This window comes from Lissotriton vulgaris, chromosome 7 (genome assembly GCF_964263255.1).
Source record: "Lissotriton vulgaris chromosome 7, aLisVul1.2, whole genome shotgun sequence".
NCBI lineage: Eukaryota > Metazoa > Chordata > Amphibia > Caudata > Salamandridae > Lissotriton > Lissotriton vulgaris.
Window position 1 is genome coordinate 1,204,154,967 of NC_141695.1, and position 21,665 is coordinate 1,204,176,631.

Here is a 21,665-nt window from a genome sequence, read left to right on the forward strand (position 1 = left end):
GAAGTGCAAACTTTCCTCACTCAACAAAATCAGCCTTTCGTCATAAACAAAACAGGTTCAACACAGGCACCAGCCGTGCAGACGTCACTCATACTGGGAGGGTAGGTACAGCACAGATAACAGCAATGGGCTCATTAAGCGATTTATACCAGAACGAGTGAAACAGGGTCCAAGGGAAAAGTTTAAAGACCAGCCTAGGTTCATATATCCCAATACTTCTACATGAACAACACAAGAAACCTGGGGTCTAAGAGCCAACACTATGGGGCTTAAGCTGTACTTCACAGGGGTAAAGTGGTACCTCAGTTACCAAAAACAGACAAGAGACAAAAAAATGATATCTAGCATCAAGAACAGAACGTACATGGTGAGACAATTCATGAAATCATTCAGCCCACGTTATCTGGATAGCCATCAACTCATCTGTGTGATCATTATTATCATTTGGTCAACCAGTAATTGTAATGGTAAGCCTCTTGATCATAGAGACCTCCAAACAACAAGTTGTGGGCCGAATTGACAATCACTCAGGGTAGTGCAAAACAACTCAATCGTTGATGGCCATAAAATGCAGTGCAAAACAAAGGAATAAGTGGTGAGTTAAAGTAGAGTGTTGTGGCATGTAACATTAGAACCTCTTTATTTAGAATATAGACACAACCCCTATGCTAAAAACAGAACAGTGCAAACGAGGCCTCCCCCTAGACTCAGTGCAGTCTTTGAGGCAACGACGGATAGAGCGGGGCCACGCATATTCCTGAGCATGGTCCAGGCGAGGTGAGGTCCAGTCCCCGGTCAAGCTGGATGCCATCTGCATTCCTTGATGCGGAGGATCTGTATCCACAGGTTGTATGGACTCCAACCAGTTATTCATTCTAGTTTTTGATTATTACTTAATTTTCACGGATGATTATTTAGTATGCAGTAGCGAATTTAAAGAGCAGAGGCCCTGAAGAAAGACTTGGGATCTTTGTACCCGTTCGGCTGAAACATGTTGGCCCTTTTTGTGGCAGCTATTTGTTGAAACTGCCTTGTTTGCACTGTTCTGTTTTTAGCATAGGGGTTGTGATCACACAGATGAGTGGATGGATATCCAGATTACGTGGGCTGAATGCTTTCATGAATTGTCTCACCATATACGTTCTGTTCTTGAATCTTGATGCTAGATATCATTTTTTTTTGTCTCCTGTCTGTTTTTGGTAACTGACGTACCACTTTACCCCTGTGAAGTACAGCTTAAGCACCATAGTGTTGGCTCTTAGACCCCAGGCTTCTTGTGTTGTTCATGTAGAAGCGTCATTAAGCGCACAAAGAGAGCAGACACGAGGCAAGCATAAGACGCCCAGGAGAAGAGATTGGAAGGCAGAAGCAGGCGCTCGGGCAACTAGGAAGAAACCGGATCTGAGGAACTGAGGAACTGCAGGGATAGAAGCGAAAGTAAAGCACACTGCAGCAACGCGGCCAGGCCAGGAGGCTAATGGAGAGAAGGCAGACTCGGCCGGGAGGAGGAAGCAGGGGGATGCAGCAGACGGGGCCAGACATATGATATGATGTCTCCAGGTGTGGTGAGCAGGCCTCCCTCTGGAAAGTGATAATCAGCGTCTCTGAGTCAGCACGGCCGTCCATTATCCCGTCATTAGCGGCCAGGAGGCCTCCGCGGCCCGGGGAGGGGAGGTGGGAGGAGGGACCGTGTGTGTGTGTTGTGGGGGGGGGGGGTGAGATAGGGTCAGAGGGTCAGGCGAGGCTGCCAGGGAGGCACGGGAGTGATATAGTTCAAAGAAAGGGCGATATGTTAAGGGGCCCGCCGCGCCTCAGGAAGGGTCAGTGGCAGACTCAGAACATGGCGCACCCTGAGGCGGTGAGAAGCTTCAGGAATCCCCTGACAGCAGAGAAAGAAACGGGGGATGGCAAGGTGGGCAGTTTTAATACGAGACAAGAAAGGGGCCCTGGCGCCAGCACAACTTACCTGTCTGTCTTATCTCTAGAACCCAATTCAGTATGCTATCGGAATATCATAACCAAAATGTCGTCCGACATAAATCGCGTGTTTTAAGAATGGGCCATCCAGAATTACGGGAATAAATAATAGAAAATCGGCTCATATTGGCCAATATTTTTGTAAACAACATTTAGCACACATTCCTGTTAGATCATTTGCTAACGATATTCTGAGATACAAGCACCTAGTGTACTGTGAGGGCGAGGATAGAGCTGGCGACAGGGACGCACTATGCACAGTGTGGTACCCAGATTCCCAGTTTGTCTCAAAGGAGACTGTCAGAAGCTTTTGATTTTGCAGTCAGCATCCTAACATTAGAAATTGTAATACTGTGCTCATGCAGGGCTCTGAAGTGTCACAAGTCTATGTTTGACTAGCTCACTTTATGCAGGTTTCTGCTTTGCATTCTGAGACGTGCAGTTCTGCTTATTCTATGAGCGGGCCTGTGTGTCCCAGAATGCAAAGCAAACGCCTGGACTAGATGTGCTACTCATGCATGGATGAGGAAAACATGAAACCTGGAATTCTCTCCCCACTCACCTCCGTCTTACACAGAACCACCTCTCCTTCAGAAAGCAACTAAAGACCTGACTATTCGATAAGTAATACATCCAACCTCCCTCTAGCGCCTTGAGACCCTCTGGGTGAGTAGTGCGCTATACAAATTCCTGAACTTGAACTTGTTTATGAGATAAAAAGTGAAAGTTAAAATGCCAGAATGCATGTTGCTGTTGAATGAACAGACAGAATCAAGCCACACATATGACTGGGATCATGTGATAGCCACGGGGATGGGGGCAACTAATGTCCATCCTCAGGATGAATCCTGAACTGGGATACTAGAATATAAGAAAGACCTGGATGACACTAGGAGAAACAGCAGCAATAATCAAAGCTACCGTTCGTGTTGGCCGTCTAGTGCCTATACACGTGATTTTAGGAAACTCTTTCATTCAGATTTGACTGAATGAGTGAGATAGTGCCCTGATGAAGACTTCTTAAAATGTTTATATACCCCATGATTATCTGAAGTCGAAACGCATCTGCAGTTTCTTGGGAAAGATAAAGGAGAATTATCTCTACGCACAGCTATATAATTTGGTAATGAAACCTGAAAACTTCGAACAAAGAAAAAGGAAATGAACTTGGACTGTTTTGTGGAGAAGGGATCATAAAAAATGTCCTTTAAACCTCATGTGATAATAGGGGTAATACAGTGAATGTTGAGAGTATATATTTAGATTACCTTTTATAATTCATAGACATCAATAAGTTCTGGATCTTCAAAATGTATGTTCCTTTATGAATTCCATGTTCCTTGATTTATGTCTTGTAACTTGTGTTTACTGATTTATGTCTTTGTGTTGTTTTTGTACTAGGAAATATGAGTGTCAAAAATTGAAAAACATTATTGCAACAAAAAGTTTCGAAAAAAAGAACGAGATAAATACTCAAACACACTAAATTAATGTGTATTTTGTGTTATTTACTGATTAATATAAATGAATGGCCAGGTGGGGTTCTGTATGGATTTTGTTTTGTCTCAATGTGGGCATCCTTCCACTTTCATCTGAGTGTATGCATTGAACTGCATGAGAGACTACTTTATAACTAAAGCCCTCTCTGATCATGTGGCCTCCCTTCAGCACGTCCCACTTTAATGTACTAACATTGTATGGTTTAGCACACTAAACTCAGTCCTACTGGCTTTGCCAGTGCTTGTTTGTCAGAGCTCTGGAGATTCACAGATCCATGCTCCAGCAGCTCATCTAGTCCAGTGTTTTTCTCTGCACTCTGGTGCATGTAGTGCCATTCATCCCATCATACAGCAGGGTTATAACTCCAAGAATTCTTTTACTCTCACCAACCCCTGACTTTCTAATGAATGAAAATTGGTTGAATGGAATCCGGACTGCTGGGTTTCGCACCCAACCTGAAGAAATGGTCTGCTCCCTGGTATTCTTACTAGACAATAAATGTAATCTTGAAACTCACATTAGAAATCTGACTAGAGAAATTTTTTTCCACTCACTTGACTTCATAACCTGGTCTAAAGATTGTCCTTCGCATCAGCCTTCCAAAGGGGAGAACTGGTACCTCTAAACATTGCGCTTCATGATGCAGCCAGGTAAGTCTCAATTCTCACAAATGTATCTCTAGCACACAGGACCTTTTTCCTCCCTAACATGTTTCCTGATTGAGTTCAGAAGCACCTATATGACAGTCTTTTACATAAAAAGAGGTGGTACAAAATTACCTCTCAATAGACCAGATGTGCAAACATTTTTTTGAGGTTGCCAGAGGTCCGATTCGCAGAATCAGGCTGTTTTCGACCACAAAAAAGCATTTTTTGGATGTTCCAAGGCCAAATCGCGATTAGGTAACCTGTTACTGATACGCAATTTGAGTTTGCGATTTGGTATCTGGAAGGGGCGTGTTTAGGGCGTCCTTTCCTAATAATGCATCGCAGTGGTATGTGTGAATGTTTTGTAACCGAAATGCAGTCATAAAACATTTGCATTATACCAGTGGTAACCCATTTGCAAATGGGAAGAGGTTCTCAAGCGCAACTGCCTACTCTTAAAAAATTAAAAGAAAACTTTTCATATTTCTTTTTGAAACGCATCCCGTTTTCCTTTAAGGAAATGGGCTTCATTGAAAAAAAAATAGCTTTATTGTAAAGCAGTCTCAGGCATGGTGGTCTGCTGGCCCCATCAAGCCACCATCCCTGTGATTTTTGTGATTTCCAATGGGTCGCAAACCGAGGCCTACCTCATTATTATTCATGAGCTGGGTCTATTTGCGACCCACTGAGAATCACAAAATGTGTTGAACAGACTTTCTTACATGGGTCTTTGCGATTACCAAATAGTGAATTGCAAAAATTCACTATTTGGTCATTGCAAACCCTAATCCAGGTATATCTGGCTCAACATCTCTTGCAGAAACGGACTATACATATCGGGGTTCCTGCAAAAGTGGAAAAACTCTATTGCTCGCTTTTTCATAATTAAAGAACTCTTTACCTTGTCCATCTCAAAATGCACATGCTCAAGAAATACCGTAATACACAATATCCATCTACACTATTTTTAAATGTCCCTAAACGACTCCTCCAGACCACGTGTCCTTAGGACTGCTGAACTGCAGGTTTAGAAAAATGCGAACTCTTGGAACGAACATTAGAAATCTTGCTGCATCAGTATCTTTTGGAAACGCAAAACATGTAAACTCTTTTCTTTCTCTTGTGAACTGTACCAAAACAGCTATGTCACTTTTAAGTTATTGTTACCAGGGCACAAGTCTTAAAAAAAAAGTGGGGGGACGCTGACGTCACGACAGGAAGTGACGTTACCAAAGGAGGCTTGCACCATCAGACTCATTGCCTCCCCTCGCTCACTCCTTAGATGCGATTGCATCAGAGAAGCCAGTAGGCCCGAACTGGACGTTGCGGGCACCGGGCAATCCACCAGTGCGCCACAAGGGTGGGGCCGGTTTTGGGCCCCTGGGGGCCGTTTTTGTTACAGGGCCGAAACGGCCCTGTAACAAAATCGGCCGAAAACTGGCCCTGGCAAAGAGCACGGTCGCACCCCCAAACCCCCCTGGGGGGTGGGGGGGCCGGCCGAGCACTTTGCCAGGGCCGGTTTTGGTTCCCAGTCCGGCCCTGGAAGCCAGCGCGTGAGCAGCGTTCTGAATGGGCTCCGATCTCGCCCCAGAGAGGCCAAAGAGTGAATGTGTCGAGCTCCCGGTAAAATAAGTGGGGGGACACCGTCCACCCGCGTGGTACCCCTACTCGAGCCCTGATTGTTACCTATTGTATTATGACCAGGGCTATGGGAATTATGTGATTGTGCAGCTGCAGCGTTTTTCACATAATTATAGATTTGCTATATTTGACACCTAATCCATCATCTGCTGCATAATCAACAGATTTTAACCCAAAAAACTGTGTGTAGCTCAGACTGTTCAACAGTTATTAAAAACGCAGCCACGCGTGTTGCTGAACACTGGAAGGCCCTTTGCACAGTTTGACTGCCCAAATTTTCTGTTGTTTATTGCTACATTTGGGTGTTAAACTGGTATTAATGAGGTGACGTGCAACCAATGCCCAGACAGTGTTCAAAAGTGTAAAAAAAAAAGACAAAATGATGAAATAATACTATCACAAAATGTGCCGAATTACGCACATAATTTGCCATTTCTTACCGCATAATTTACTCGACCCTACCGCATAATTTGGCCCTCCCCTGCTGCATAATTGCTATGGCCCTAATTATAACTCCACATAATAATGTGAGTCCCTCTGGTGCCCCCAAGGACATCTACATGCGAATAAAAAAACGCCAATAATATAGAAATAAAGAGGTTAATGTTAAAGGACGACAGGGAAGGCAGAGGGGAATCGAACAATAGAGTGGTTGGTTTTAGTTGGTTAAAAATGTTAATTATTCACGCTCTCTGCCGCGGGCGCGTTAACCCACTGAACTGTCTTCCTGCGTTTAAAAACTGTAACCTGCAGGGACACACAGATCCCCCCAACCAGTGCATTAACCCCTGGCATGCCTAGCTATGTCCCCGCAGTGATGCCTCTCAATCAAACATCAGCTGCTTGGCACAAGCCGGGAGTGGCCGGATGGGGGAGGGGCGGGGTGGGTCAGTGCGGGAAGGCTTCTTGACGGCGGATGCTGGGCGTGTGTGCAGTGAGGCTGCAACCACTGCTGGGAGTGCACTGCCACCCTCCTTTCAATCTGCCCCGTTCATCTTCCTCCTGTACACCCTATCCTCCTTGAGCGTCTGCCCTCCTGCACAGCCCTGCTGTGCATCGACCATCTCTTGCCAGTACGCCACCTCCTGCAAAACTTACCTATCGCATATCTCACCCGGGGCGCACACCGTTCCTGCACAGTCTATTTAGACACCTCTCTCCTGCACTTCTGCACACATCTCGCGCCCGCAAATCACCTATGTACGGTTCTAACCCCCTGTACATCTCCTGTATATCTTAAATACTGCACATCTCGCGCTACCTTCATTGCACGCACATTTCACGCACACAATGCACATTTTACCCCGGTAAATCCCTGAACATTACGACACATGCACATCTCACGCTAATACCTTCCCCGCGCGCATCTCGCCTACTCGAAACCTGCCGCTCCTTAACTTACCCACCATACGTGTGACCTTCTGCACTTTCTCCCCTACACCCCTCCCTGCTGCCCCGGACCCCGCCGTGCGGTATGCTGCGTTTCTGGACTTTACTGGGATGTCTCGTCGGAGTCTGCCGGGGGCGCCCAAAAGCCCAGGAGATCGGGAGAGGAGTGGTGAGTACCCGGGGAGAGGGTTGGGGGACACTGGGGGAGGTGGCGGAGTGATGGGGAAAGAGGAGTGCAAGAAAGGTGGTGTGAAGGTGGTCGGGGATGTGCATGTACAAGAAAGACACCTTCTTCGGACAGCTCTGCGAGGCCTTAGAAATGTCATTGCAGCGCTATACTGTTCTCTGTCAGGATGAATGGTCGCTAAGAGGCACGTGTGTGCGCGCCGGGATTTCAGGATGGTACCACTGAGAGAAAGGGCCACATAAGATAAGAAGAGGGAGCATGAGACAGAGGGGTGCAGCATGGCTGCAGTTTTGAGCGGGGTACCCGGCCGATATGTTCTTCCTTGCTTACTAACGCTATGTGGGGCGCTGAGGCGCTTGCCTAGGTGGGTAGCACGCCACACCGTGTAGGGTGAGCGGTTGGAAGGCTGTCGTCTTTCTCTCGATCCTGTGTGGGATGTGTGACCTCTGAGGTGAGGCTGTGGTGTTGTGGACAGCCCTTAGCGGGGTGATGAATGGAGAAGTGGGAGGGAGAGTGGCGCGCGGTTTATGGTTTTGGGTAAACTGTTAGTTTTGAGCAGCTCTTTTTTGGTTGTTCATAGTCAGTTTAGTTGCTTCCTGCACAGGGATGTCCCGTCCAACCTGATACTTTGTGTAAAGTGTTTGGTCCTGAACATGCATAGGGTAGGGAGAGAAATGACGGGGGTGCTGGGATGGACTTTGTTCCCATCATCTGTGCCTGATGGTCATTGTGAGATGTAAAGGAGTGGTCACCGTGTGTAGTAAGTGGGGTTGCAGCGGGGGCTAGATCAAAACCCCCCAGCGGGCCGGGGGCGAGGATTCGGGAGTTCCACGAGCCAGGACTCGCCAAGGAGGGGGTGGAGGACGCCCAAGAAAGGCAAAGGACAAAAGAAAAAAAAATACAAATCAAGAAAAAAATGCAGCCGAGGCATGGACTGGAACAGGTGCCGTGGGCTGAGGAGACGAGGGTGGGTGGATAGAAAGGGGCTGTGTGTTCGCTCGCCGGCGCCCCCGCAGCTGCCAGGGACCCCTGACACGGCCCAGCTGCAGCTTCCAAGTTCCAGGGAGACTTTGCATGTAGTGGGGGAACAAGGGGTCCCCCCACTCCCAGGGGCCTGCGGATCCCCGGGGGTGTAGGAGGGAAGGGGGCGTCCCGCCACGGACGCTGCCTCCCCCGCAGAGGCCGATGCAGTTGCCAGGGATGGAGGAGTCTTGCCTGGAGGGAGGTGCATTAAGGGCAGCGGAGGGCCCGGGGCAGAGCGCGCGCATCAGCGAGTGCTCCAGAAATAGAAGCCATTACCAGCGGGAGAGGCACTCACTGCAGCCAAGAGAGGGGGTGGCTCTGTGGAGGGGTGTGTCGGAGGAGAGGTTGGTTTGAGCTGTGTCTGGGCAGGACTGTGGACGAGTGCTGTGGTGCAGGCAGTGCTTGCTTTGTGAAAGGGTTTATTTTATTTATTTATTTATGCATTTTTATATAGCGCGGACTTTACCCGAGGGCGTCAGAGCGCTTCACATTAGGAACAGAAATGAAACATAATGAGAAACATTATAAAAGAGCAGATTACAAAAGCATACGTTACGTTACATAAGGTAATAGTGACAATTGTGAGCAAACAAAAACATGAGGTAGTAAAAATTGTGAGCAACCAAAAATACATGAGGTAGTAAAGGTAATAATGACAATCGTGAGCAAACAAAATACTTGAGGTAGTAAAAATTGTGAGCAACCAAAAAGACATGAGGTAGTAAAGGTAATAGTGACAATTGTGAGCAAACAAAATACTTGAGGTAGTAAAAATTGTGAACAACAAAAAAATACATGAGGTAGTCAAAAGTGCATAAGAGGAAAAGTGACAAGTGTGCAGTTAAAAGAGAAAACAGAGTATAATTTGAGGTATAATACTGCAATAAGTGCTAGGCACAAGAACAGGCGTTACGTAGGCAAGGTGGCACTTGTGCAAGTATCAAAGGTAAAAACATGTGAGAGGTAGCAACCGTGTGTTATAAGGGCAAAGTATTGTGTGCACGTTACAAAGGGGCACCGAACACAAGTACATGGAGAATACTGCAAAAAGGCAGACACTCCCACCACAGGAAAACACTGGGAAGGCACTCCCATGGTCATGGAAAGTAGAAAATATCAGTAGTGGGAAGTCTTCCTCCGAATAGCAAGAGGACGTGAATTACTTTTGGAGGTGTCTCTGGAGGAGGAGAACTTTGAGGTCCCTTTTGAAGGCCTGGGAGGAGGCGGTGGTCCGGAGCTCAGGCGGAAACGAGTTCCAGATTCTCACTGCGTTGCCTGAAAAGGATTGGGCCATTGTTCTTTCCTTCTTGAAAGTGGGAGGTTCAAGCAGTAGATTCTCGGCATTGCGTGAAGGTCTAGAGCCTCCAGAGAGTTTCAGTTTATTCACCAGGTAGCGGGGAGAGGAGGAGTGCAGGGCTTTGTGGGTGATACAAGCGGTCTTGTAGATAGCTCTAGCCTCAAAGGGAAGCCAGCGGAGGGTGGATAACAACGGTGTGATGTGATCGCTTCTTTTGGCCCCATAGATGAAACGAGCTGCTGAATGGAAGACAGACTTAAGTGGGGACAGGTGAGATTTGGGGAGGCCAGTAAGAAGAGAATTGCAGTAGTCTAGTCTGGAGAGGACCAGTGATTGCACCAGGGTTATAAGGTCCTGCTCCGGGAAGAAGCGACAGATTCCCCAAAGAAGGCGCAGTTGGTAGCGAGCAGATTTTGCAATAGAATTGATGTGGGGAGTCAGATTGAGTTTTTTGTCTAGAATGACACCAAGAGATTTTGCGCTGTCGACAATGATGGGTTTATTGTTTAGTAGATTCATCTGATCCATCCATGATTGAACCGGGGGAGGAGAGAGTGAGGAGGAGAAGAGGAGGAATTCAGTTTTGGAGGGATTCAGAATTAATTGATGAGATGACATCCAGTTTTGAATGGAGTCAAGAGTAGATCTTAGGATGGAGAGATCATGAGTGGAGGCAACCTTGAGGTAGAGTTGAGTGTCATCTGCATAGAGATGATAGTGAATCCCGGATTTGCTTAGGAGGTTTCCCAGTGGTTCTAAGTGGAGATTAAACAATGTGGGTGCAAGTATAGAGCCTTGGGGAACACCTTGACCCACCGCCACAGGAGAAGAAAGACTGTTCGCTATTTTGATCATTTGAGATCTGTCAGAGAGGAAGGATGCAAACCATTTAAGCACAGTGCCCTCCATGCCCATTCTCTGTTGAAGAATATTGAGGAGGGTGTTGTGATTAACAGTGTCGAAGGCTGCGGAGAGGTCAAGGAGAATTAGCAGACAGGACCCCCCTGAGTCGAGTATCCTCAGCGCATCATCAACCACTTGCAGTAGGGCTGTTTCAGTGCTGCAGTTTTGGATGAAGCCGGACTGACAATTCTCAAGAAGATCATTGTCCTTGATATGACGAGAGAGTTGTTTGGCTACCCATCTTTCCGTTATCTTTGCAAGAAAGGGAAGGTTAGTGATGGGGCAGAAGTTGTTGAGGTCATTCGCATCAGCAGTGGGCTTTTTCAGTAGAGGGGTGACCTGCCCAGTTTTGAAGGGGACAGGAAGGGAGCCTTGCCAGAGGGAGAGGTTGATCAGAGTGGTCCAATAGGAGAGGGAATGGGTATAGAAGTCAAAGGCAATGGCACTGGGGATAGGGTCAAGCGAATGGTTGGAGGGCTTTGTTTCGCGTATGCATTTGAGAAGGGTGCCCCTGCTCCTCATGGGAACAGTCCAGCCCGAACTACCAAGCCAGGTCCTCCCTGGAGACCGATTTTTGGGTATCACCCCTCATCAGCCAGGCTAGCTTGAATCCAGTGGAGCAACGGACTGACCTCTGGCCAAACCGCAAACCAGTCCCACCTAGGGTGACAAATGCAAAAGGAACACGTGATGGACGGAATGCTGAACAATGCAAACATTCACCCCCAGTTGCAAAGATCTGGGTTCAATCCATAGTTCTTTTGCTCACCACGTCACTCATTCAAACTGTACTTCCGCCCACCACTGGAGTTTGGGCTGGCCTGTTCCCATGGGGAACAGGGTCAAGACTGATTTGTATATGGCTGGCTTTTAACTAGAATAGCATAGGGAGCAAAGAAAATGGTTGATTTAGGCCCAGATCTCTGTACTGGGGTGAATGTATGACATTGTTCTGCATTCTGTCCATTAATTGCTCTTTTTACAGGTTCTTGCTTTCTCCCTTTGTGAAAGTTTTTTGTTTTTGTCTTTCTCTGTCTTTCCCATGTGCGTGTTTTTCCTTCTCATGCCCTCAGTAAATACCTGATCGTGAAAAATAAGTGCTGGTCCCCAAAAATAAGTGCTGGTGGCCCCTCCCAGCAACCACCTGATCAAAATATGTGTGGGGAGCGAGGGGTTATGAAGAGGCAGGGGGCTGTGGAGATGTGCTGTGGTGTCAGAGAGGATGGGTGGGGCTGAGGCTGGGAGTGGGCTGCAGACAGGGTCAGATTGGTAAACTGGGCACTTGGGAAATGTCCGAAGGGCTGGTAGCCGAGTTCTAGCTGCTTTTTGGACAGCCTGGGGACTGTCTGTGCTGTTAGGATGCCGCCAGCGGCCCAGTGGGTGCCCGAGTGGCCTTTCTAGAGATAGATGGGCAGAGGTATCACTCCCTTTCTCTTGCTGGGCCGGCCCATTAATGTATGCTGATTGAGCGGGGAAGACCCGGAAGAGGTCTGAGCAAAAGTGGTCTCACTTGCATTCATGTGAGGCTCAGCAGTGCGAACTAATCTGTGCATTTTTTTTATCTAAGTGAAGTTAATAAAACATGCCCACACCCCCTTTCTTTTCACAAAACTTTGCTGAAAAAGCAGTGTTTTGCGAAAAGGCAATAGCAAATGTAGGCCACTTTTTTTTGGTGTGCCCGGGCCGCTTTTTGATCCCAATCCAACCCTGGCTGTGGAGAGACGCAGGGCTGTGAAGATGTGCTGTGGCAGAGGACCGGTAGGGGCTGTGGAGATATGACAACGGTGGACGCCGCGTGATGTTGTTAGGTGCTCGGGCTGTGGAGAGGTGCAGGACCGAGAAAGGAGGCGTGAGTTGGCGCGAGTGCTAGTGCTGTGCAGACGCCATGTGGAGAAAGAGCCTGATAAATTTCGCCGGGATGATACTGAGTCTGTGGAGAGGTGCTGGGGCGGAGGAGAGCAGTTAGGGCTATGGAGGGGCGCGGGCTGTGGAGAAGTGAATGTGTGGAGTATAAAGGCATGGACTGTGGAGAGGTCCACCTAGGGTAGAGACTCCAGGCACTTGCTGTGGCTGTGGCTGGAAGCAGTGGCTCTGGGAAGGTTACTGGTGCCGCGGGGTTCGGAGGAAGGGGTCGCTGGAGTGAAGGATAGCGGTAAGAGCTCCTCCGTCCATGGAGTGATGCCCGGCCTGTGACGAGCTATCAGTGGCGGTCACTGGGTTGTGGAGTGAGCGTAGAGAGGGCCTTGAAATGCTGGGTGGTGCGGAGCTATGGAGAAGGTTGAGCTTCGGATCTTGAGGCCCTGTGGCGCGATGCTGGAGCGGACGGAGCCTGTGGCTCTAGAGAACGGGTTCTGCCTGGGACTGGTTGAAACTCAAGACTGTGGAAAAATGTCGGGGCAGGATACGACGGTAGAGAAACGATCGTTCAAGGGAGGGATGTTAGGGCTCTAGAGGGAGGCAAAAACTTTGGAAAGACTTCACAGTGGTTTTATGTATAATTTGTGACAAGAGTATGCCTGCCTCTAACACAAGGTACTTTTCAGCCCAGGAGGCCAGGTCTGCCCAGTGCCAGAGACAAAGCTGAGCTTCTCAGCATCTTTGACTCAACTTTAGAAGCACATTGAAGTCACCCCTCACAGTGTAAGACAGCCAGGGGATAAAGCGGGATGACCCATTACCCCATGTTCTGTGCCAAGGTAGGCAGGCGCGAAAAGAACAATTGATGGACAGAATGTTGAACAATGTCAAGCCATAATCATCATAGATGTTATTGCGATCACTATGGATCATAAAAGTATGAACAATGTCAAACATTCACCCCAATACAGAGATCTGGGCCTAAATCAATCATGTTTTTTGCTTCCTTTGCCATTACAGTTTAAACCCAGCCATATGCAAATCAGTCTTGACCCAGCTCCCTATGGGAACAGTCCAGCCCTAACTGCCAGGCCAGGTCCGCTCTGGACTGGAAACAAGCATCCTAGGACCGGTTTCGGGCTTTCACCCCTCATCAGTCAGGCTAGCTTGACTCTAGTGGTGGGCTGAAGCACAGTTTGAATGACACATGAACAGGTCAATGGTTGAAGAGGACTGACCAAAGGCCTCAGCATGTATGTATAAATGTTAGGTATTTTCATTATGTTTATTTTTTTTATGAAACATGAGGCTGATGAGATAGCTAAAGAAAGATGTCTCTTGGATATCAATTCTGAAAATGTTCAGTGTTCACTTAAGCATATAACACAGGCCCGTGCTCTGGCGGATGATGGTATCCCTTTCCACCAATCACAATACAAAGGTGCCTCCATCTACAATGGAGCAATACATCTATGGGAAATAGTCCTCTGGTAATGTCCAATCGCAGTGTGTCAGCGGGACCAAGCGTAGGCGGGCCAGGGAGATACTTGGTCAGTTATGGGTTCACAGAAGGATCTGGTTATGGTCAATGGGTCCACTTGTCCGCAGCCGGGCAGAGCAAGGTAGATTCCAGCACACCAACTGCTTGCAATGAGCTGGACTGGAGTCCTGGTGCTTCCCTGTAGTGGCCGGACCCTAAGATCCTACTCACCAATCTGGTAGCGGAAGATTCAAGGAAGGGTACCGTGCTCAGGGAGAGCCATAAGGAGCACAGGCCCTGATACAGGTGATCTGACACAGTTGCAAGGACTTTTCAACTTATGGGGCTCGGGTAAGGTTCTTGACAGTCCTTGAATGATGACTAGGCAGGGGAGTATTACATCACATTATTTCCCTATCCAAAAGATGGAAAGCAGAAAAGTAGTAGCTATATGACACAGTGTACTCTAGCAATAAGCACATCATCATAAATTCAGTGCTTTGAGGAATATCACTTTTCAACACTGCACCAGTACCTCTAATGCTGCTGTGCCACAGAGAATCCCATAAGAACGCCTGTCCCAGAAAAAAAAAATACAATCAGAAGTGCTGCATTACTCTTATTATCTTTTCTTCTTTTTGGCATTCATTCTCAGTTATTTCTGCTGTGTTTTGGGGTGTTTATATAGTACATCTGCCAATCACCCGTCCTCTTCCTTTTGGTGAAATTACTCAGAGTGGCTGGGGATGTCTTCCACTACGGGGCTGATGTGATGAGTGAATGTGGCGTGGAGTGGGTTTGGGGTTTTTCATGAGGTTGAGAGATCCTGGGGGGTGAATGGTCTTGCAAACTGCCAACCAAACCTGTGTAGAATTGGTGTATATTTTGGTTGTTTCTGTGGGGGCTCCGGGCATCCGTTTTTGAAATGTCTGTTATGAAGGTGTGGTTTATTGCTTACAGTCTTGATGGCTCCTGTACTGTGAAGCATGATGAACTGCACTTTCCTGCTTGGGTGCTCGGTTGTGCAGGTGGCTGATGTGCAGTGGAACGTATTGCTTTCCTTTATTTATTTTTTCGTCTACTGCAACTCAAGCTAGACTACTCTTTTGGGTGTATTCCTAGGATATGGAAATTAGATGTGGCTCAGCCAAGCTCCTAGTTCCTTTTTCACATTTTGTTTGGTCTTATATCTTCAAACTATTGTTCTTCCTGCCTCGGTTTCTTCCCGCCGTTCCTGTGTTACCAGTATCTATTTCCCAGAGTCATGCTTTCTGGTCCTCTGGTCCATGTTGCTATCCATTCAACAAATTTTGGTTCCTTTTTCAAGGATTTTCCACTCTTTCTCTTTTTAAACATTCTTTCCTAATCGTAATCCTACCTGCTTCTTCTTCTTTGTTGTGGTATCCACTGTGGCCTCTTTTCAGAAGGCTGGGGTCAGTTTGCAGAGCTGAGTTGGATAATTGTTGAGTGGTGAAGTGTGTTAGAGAGGTGTTGTGTTGCTGTTACTTACTTATCTCAGTGTAGTGTATTGGATATGCATTTATATAGCACTTCTTACCCCGAAGAGGCACCAAATTGCATTAGCGGACTGCAGCACCATGAAGAAGTGGTGGGTTGGAAGAGTGCTGAATTGCAGTGTGCCTATGCAGGAAGCTTTTTGGCCTTGTGTCAGGGTGGTGCTCTGATCTTATCTTAAGTCGTTGCACCTATGCATGAAAAGGCAGGAACAGTGGTAACATAGAAAGCCTGCATAGTACCTTGCTCACTTTGCCACTGGATTTAAGCTAGCCTGGCTGATGAGGGGTGTTAGACCAAAACCGGTCCTAGGATGCTTGTTTCAGGTCCAGGGAAGGCATGGCTTGGCAGTTCGGGCTGGACTGTTCCCATGAGGCACAGGGTCAAGACTGATTTGCACATGGCTGTGTCTGAACTGGGGTGGCGAAGTGATCTTAAGAATGATGATGGATTCAACCCAGATCTGTGTCTGGGGGTGAGTGTCTGAAAAGTTTCAGTGCTCCGTCCTTCCTCTCCTTGTGTTTGTGCTGAAATTATAGTTGTGTCTGTTTGAGATCCCTCAGTAGGAGCCACTCAGGAGCAATAGAGGAGCGGTTCAGGGCATGTCCATGATACAGGGAGTAGTGACTGATGCTCAGTAGAAACCTCCGAAGCATCAGCCGTTGTAGGTGACCTCAATATTGAAGTCCTTCAGAACGCGAGGAGGGGTTACCTACAAGCCTGCACAGCCTGATTTGCGCCTCTGTCACCTAAAAGTGACCAAAGACCATGTACAAGTGGCAGGGTCCATCCACTGTACATGCTCGTTGGCCACTTTTAGGTGACAGAGGCGCAAACAACATTAATAATCTGGTTACAGACAACCAGAGTAATAACTCTATAGGTTCCACCCAGGAGAGGATAGCGAGCCAAGGGCATGCACGGCTTATGTGCAGCCTGCAAAACGGCTGTATTGTGTCCATCCAGAAGCAACAAAGGAGCAGCCCTAAGGGCTGCACGGGACACTGGCAGCCATTGTAAATATCCTAGGAGCCCATTTTAGGAACGATTAGGCGAACCTTCTGGTTGCAAGGAGCCAGGGGAATAAGGTCATCATGAGCAAGCTCAACAACAAATAGTCAAGAGATGAGGAGGCGAACCGACGCGGAAAATCACAAGTTGAAGGTCTAGCCTACTGCCCAGCTTCTAAATGGCATTTAGCTCTCCATCATCGAGACTTGACCGTGCCAGGCATTTTTCAGACTTTGTTTGCTAGGTTCGACCTAAGAGTGACAGAGCCGCACACGCTTTTCCCTGAGCATAGGCAGCCTAGATAAATTCACTGTGGCGTTCACCCAGAAGCTAGAGCGGGGCGCCCATGGCTTGTGCTGGTTACAGGCACACAGGGTAAGTTCCCTTTGGAGTCGATATGAGTGACCTAGTGGTAACAGCATAAATGGATGTCCGGTGATCCCAGAAGCAACTCTGCTGGTGATTGTAGGTGTGTACAGACTATTATTAGTGGTCAGATGAACAGGAGTAGAGATGGTTTGAGGGAAGGATAGGTGTGTGATGATCATCAATGGGCCGGGGATCGGGCCCTAGGTTTTGACAGGGCCAACCTTGGGAAAATGCCCTTAACCTTTCTGCCCTGCACCTTTCTGCCAAGGCTGGATTCTCTGGCAGGGAAGGTAAGTAAGGAAGTGTATGTTAATCTCTTGGACAAGGGAGGCAGGTGCAGAGACCTAGTCACTTGACCAGCCCAGGGCTGCCGATTGGGAGTTAAGAGGGACTGGAATCAGGAAAACTGAAAGAGAAAACAAGAAACAAAGGAATATACAGCATTTATTTTGTGGGGTTTATCCGAGCTGAAAATAACTAGCAAAACAGTTTCTCAGTTCCTTGAAAGGCATCCATGAATTACACCCACAAATTAATTATGAGCAACCTGCAAAACTACATACTGTTTAATATATTGTTTATGTGGCCCCACGGATAAGTGATTTTCCAGGAGCGTGTGGCGTTATTTTTTGTTCTTTGTGTTTTTAGTGTGAACTGTGACTCAGCTACCATGCTACGTGCTCTCGTTTAAGGATGTGGAAGTTGGAACAGATGTGAAAGCCTCTTGAATATCATTATTTTAAGCACTATGTATTGCCCCACTGAAGGGAAACACCTGTGAAAAGTTGTATGCTGCTTTGTTCGAGGGCTACCACAATCTGTGTTTGCGTCTTTGAAATTTGTGGCATCCTGGTTCAGTGGTTTGTGCTGAGAGGTTCCTCCCTTGCTAGAACAGGTAATTGGGTATTTTCCATTTGAAATTTTCAGCAGTTTTTAAAGTCTGCACCACTTAATAAGTTAAGTACCTCTGCAGAACTTCTTTAAATTTAAGTTAAGATGTTTCCGCGTTATAGAACGAGGAAAAATTGTAGAAAAGATGCTATACAAAACATGTACTATTATGGTTATGCCATCCTCAACATTCAGTTCAGCTATGTCTCCAACGTTCGCCCACACACCCCACACTTAACCAACACATTTCACCCCACACACAGCCTCATGGCTTGGTGGTTCTTGAGAAGTAGCCTCTGGTTCTGATCTACTAAGCATTGCTTGAAGCAAGTCCCGATGTCTTTTTGCCATGATGCTTTGGGTAGAAAATCTTCATAAAGTTAAATTTGCTCACAGCAGTAAGTCGGTTGTGCCAGCCGCTGTTTAGTGGTAAGACAGCGACTGAGTCCCCAGCATTTAGCTACTACTAACCAGTGCTTAATTTGAGCAGGTGCTTTCAGGTGCTCAGCACCGGCACTTCCTTTCACAAGGCCGGGGCTACAATTTTTGACCCTGCAGGTGGTGGTCTCAATATTAATTGTTCAAATTCAAAATAAAAATAATAACATACATTGCATGGTGACTGGCTGATAAATGTTCATAGGCAGGCCAGCATACGCCTGTCCAGGCAAGCATGATTGTGTATCACCACGTCAGTGGTGATGTCATCACGCCGATCACAAATCGAAGAAGTCATCGACAAACTATGTCTTGCACTTTATTCGACGAGTCTGCTGCACCCTGCCACTGCCTGAGCCTAAGCCTCCCATTGGATAAGTGTAGCTGGGGGCTGGCTCATGATGGCAAGGAAGCTGCGAGAGCGCATTTGGAACTTGGGAGTGAGGGCTCTTGAGGAAGAATCAATCAATCAAAGACATTTATAGAGCGCACTACCTACCCGTAGGGTCTCAAGGCGCTTGGGGGGGGGGGGGGGGGCGCTACTGCTCGAACAGCCAGGTCTTGAGCTTCTTCCTGAAGGAGAGGTGGTCTTGGGTCAGGCGCAAGTCGGCCGGGAGGGAGTTCCAGGTCTTGGCGGCCAGGTAGGAGAAGGACCTTCCTCCTGTAGTGGCTCTGCGGATGCGTGGGACGGCGGCGAGGGCGTGGCTGGCAGATCGGAGGTGGCGTTTGGGAGCGTAGAAGTTGACGCGGTTGTTGAGGTAGCTCGGGCCTTGATCGTGGAGAGCTTTGTGTGCGTGGGTAAGGAGGCGGAAGGTGATTCTCTTGTTGACCGGGAGCCAGTGCAGGTCTCTTAGGTGTCCGGAGATGTGGCTGTGTCGTGGGATGTTGAGTATGAGTCTGGCTGAGGCGTTCTGGATCCGCTGGAGTCTCTTCTGGAGCTTGGCGGTGGTTCCGGCGTAGAGTGCGTTGCCGTAGTCCAGTCGGCTGGTGACGAGGGCCTGGGTGACGGTCTTCCTGGTCTCTGTGGGGATCCACCAGAAGATCTTCCGAAGCATGTGCAGGCTGTTGAAGCACGACGAGGAGACGGCGTTGACTTGCCTGGTCATGGAGAGGGAGGAGTCCAGGATGAAACCCAGGTTGCGTGCGTGGTCCGTCGGTTTGGGTGCGGTGCCCAGGGCGGGGGGCCACCAGGAGTCGTCCCACGCGGAGGGCGAGGAGCCCAGGATGAGGACCTCTGTCTTATCTGAGTTCAGTTTCAGGCGGCTCGTCGTCATCCACTCGGCTACCTCTTTCATCCCTTCGTGCAGGTTGGCTCTGGCGGCGGCGGGGTCGTTGGTCAGGGAGTGGATCAGCTGGGTGTCGTCGGCGTAGGAGATGATGTTGAGGTTGTGTTGGCGTGCGATGGCCGCGAGGGGGCTCATGTAGACGTTGAAGAGAGTAGGGCTCAGCGAGGATCCTTGAGGGACGCCGCAGATGACTTCGGTGGCCTCTGACTTGTACGGTGGTAGGCGGACTCTTTGTGTTCTTCCGTCGAGGAAGGAGACGATCCATTCCAGAGCCTTCTCCTGGATTCCGACGTTGCTGAGGCGTTGCACTAGGGTGCGGTGGCAGACTGTGTCGAAGGCCGCAGAGAGGTCTAGGAGGATGAGGGCCGCTGTTTCTCCGTTGTCCATCAGGGCTCGGATGTCGTCAGTGGCGGCGATGAGGGCGGTCTCGGTGCTGTGGTTGGCACGGAATCCGGACTGCGATGGGTCGAGGAATCCATTCGTCTCGAGGAAGGCGGCCAGCTGTTTGTTGACGGTCTTTTCGATGACTTTGGCTGGAAACGGGAGTAGAGAGATGGGGCGGTAATTCTTGAGTTTGGTGGGGTCTGCTGTGGGTTTCTTGAGTAGAGCGCTGAGTTCGGCATGCTTCCAGCTCTCGGGGAAGGTGGCGGTGTCGAATGAGGTGTGGATGATGTCCCGCAGGTGGGGTGCGATGACAGCGTCGGCTTTGTTGAAGACGTGGTGAGGGCAGGGGTCGGTCGGAGATCCGGAGTGGACGGAGTTCATCATGTGGACGGTGTCTTCGGTGTTGACCGGGGTCCAGGCGCGGAGGGTGGTGGTGGGTGGTGTTGCTGCGGTCGTGGCGTGCGTCGGTTGAGTGCTGAAGCTGTTGTGTATGTCCGCGATCTTGTTGTGGAAGTAGGAGGCGAGGGAGTTGCAGAGGTCTTGAGATGGGGTGATGTCGTTGTTTCCGGCGTTGGGGTTGGAGAGCTCTTTCACGATGTTGAAGAGTTCCTTGCAGTTGTATGCGTTGTTGTCCAGTCGGTTCTTGAATGCAGTTTTCTTGGCGGCGCGGATCAAGAATAAAGGAAAGTAAGTGTGGACTTTCCACTTGCTGCGTAGCCAGAGTAGCATATACTGCAGCCCTGCATTGCTGCTATCCTCAACGTGCTCAATGCGGCTGTGGCCCAACACAACATTTGTGCTCCATGGCGTCACCTGTAGAATCTGTGCGCTGCACCCCTGAGCGTGCGTGAGTCCAGTAGGCACCACAGCCATATTTACCGGTATTAGCAGCATTACGGCTGGGGAAAATGCCTGTGCTGTAGCAGGCAGGGTCACAGCAGGCTGAGCAGTGGATGCCGATGCCGTCGCCATCCCTGGACCTACTAATTACAGGCAGCACTAGGAGTGACATCACCTGCTGCGCTCGAGCAGCTACCTGTTCTGCAAATAATCCAGTTATACTGCACTGATTAATATATGGAAAAAAAAACATTTTCATTTGGTGTACATTTTGTTTTTGCACTCAGTGTAGGTAAGAAAGTAAAACACATGTCATCTTCCTCTTCTTTAGGAAAAACAACAGGCAAACGCAGTGTTCAAAATAGCAGGGACATATACAGGCTGACAACAGGGGTCACAGGCAGCAGCAGTGTTATAGATATGAGAGAGAGAGCAGGAGTAAAAAGGAGAAAGAAACAACAGGAGAGGAGAGAGATAAGACAGAGCTAAGTAGACGAAAAGGAGAGCAAATCAGATACAAAGAGAAAGCAGCCATGATGTGAAGAAGAGAGCATTAAGAAGAGAGAAGATAGAATGAAAGGATGTAGCGTACAGGACAGACGGAAAAAAGACAAATGATAAAACAGAGACACAGCTAGTCACTGTTAGAAGAGTGATAGTAAAGAGCCAAGATCAAGGGGAGAGAGAGCAGAGCATGGATAAAAGTGAAGAGGAAAAAGGGCAGGGCTAGAATGAATAGAGGGCAAATCAGGAATACAGGGAATAAGGTAACACATCAGGTGTGACAAAGATGATAGAAAACAATTAGAGAGGTGAGAGGATAGACTCTTAGAGCAAAGACTTGGGTGACAGACAACAGATCAAGGTTAGAAGATAGAGACTGAGGCAGTGAGAGTGTTGAAAGTGGGGCTCACCGGAGGAAGAAGTGATCTGTGGCCTCCTTGGCACCATTTTCACCACCTGCACTTCTTTTTTTTAAAATTAAGCACTGCTACTAACCTTTGGCCAACAGGAGCGCAAGACTTTCCTG

General features: G+C 48.4%; 1 protein-coding gene across 1 annotated transcript in view; it reads left to right on the forward strand.

Annotated features, from left to right (window-relative positions):
• Positions 1 to 6,698: 6,698 nt before the first annotated feature.
• The window catches only part of MMP25 (matrix metallopeptidase 25), a 157,961-nt gene continuing 142,994 nt past the window's right edge, over positions 6,699 to 21,665 (forward strand). The window contains exon 1 of the mRNA XM_086931713.1: positions 6,699 to 7,323. Coding sequence (XP_086787839.1) covers positions 7,240 to 7,323 — 84 coding nt within the window. The 5' untranslated portion in view covers positions 6,699 to 7,239. The remainder of the gene's footprint in view (positions 7,324 to 21,665) is intronic.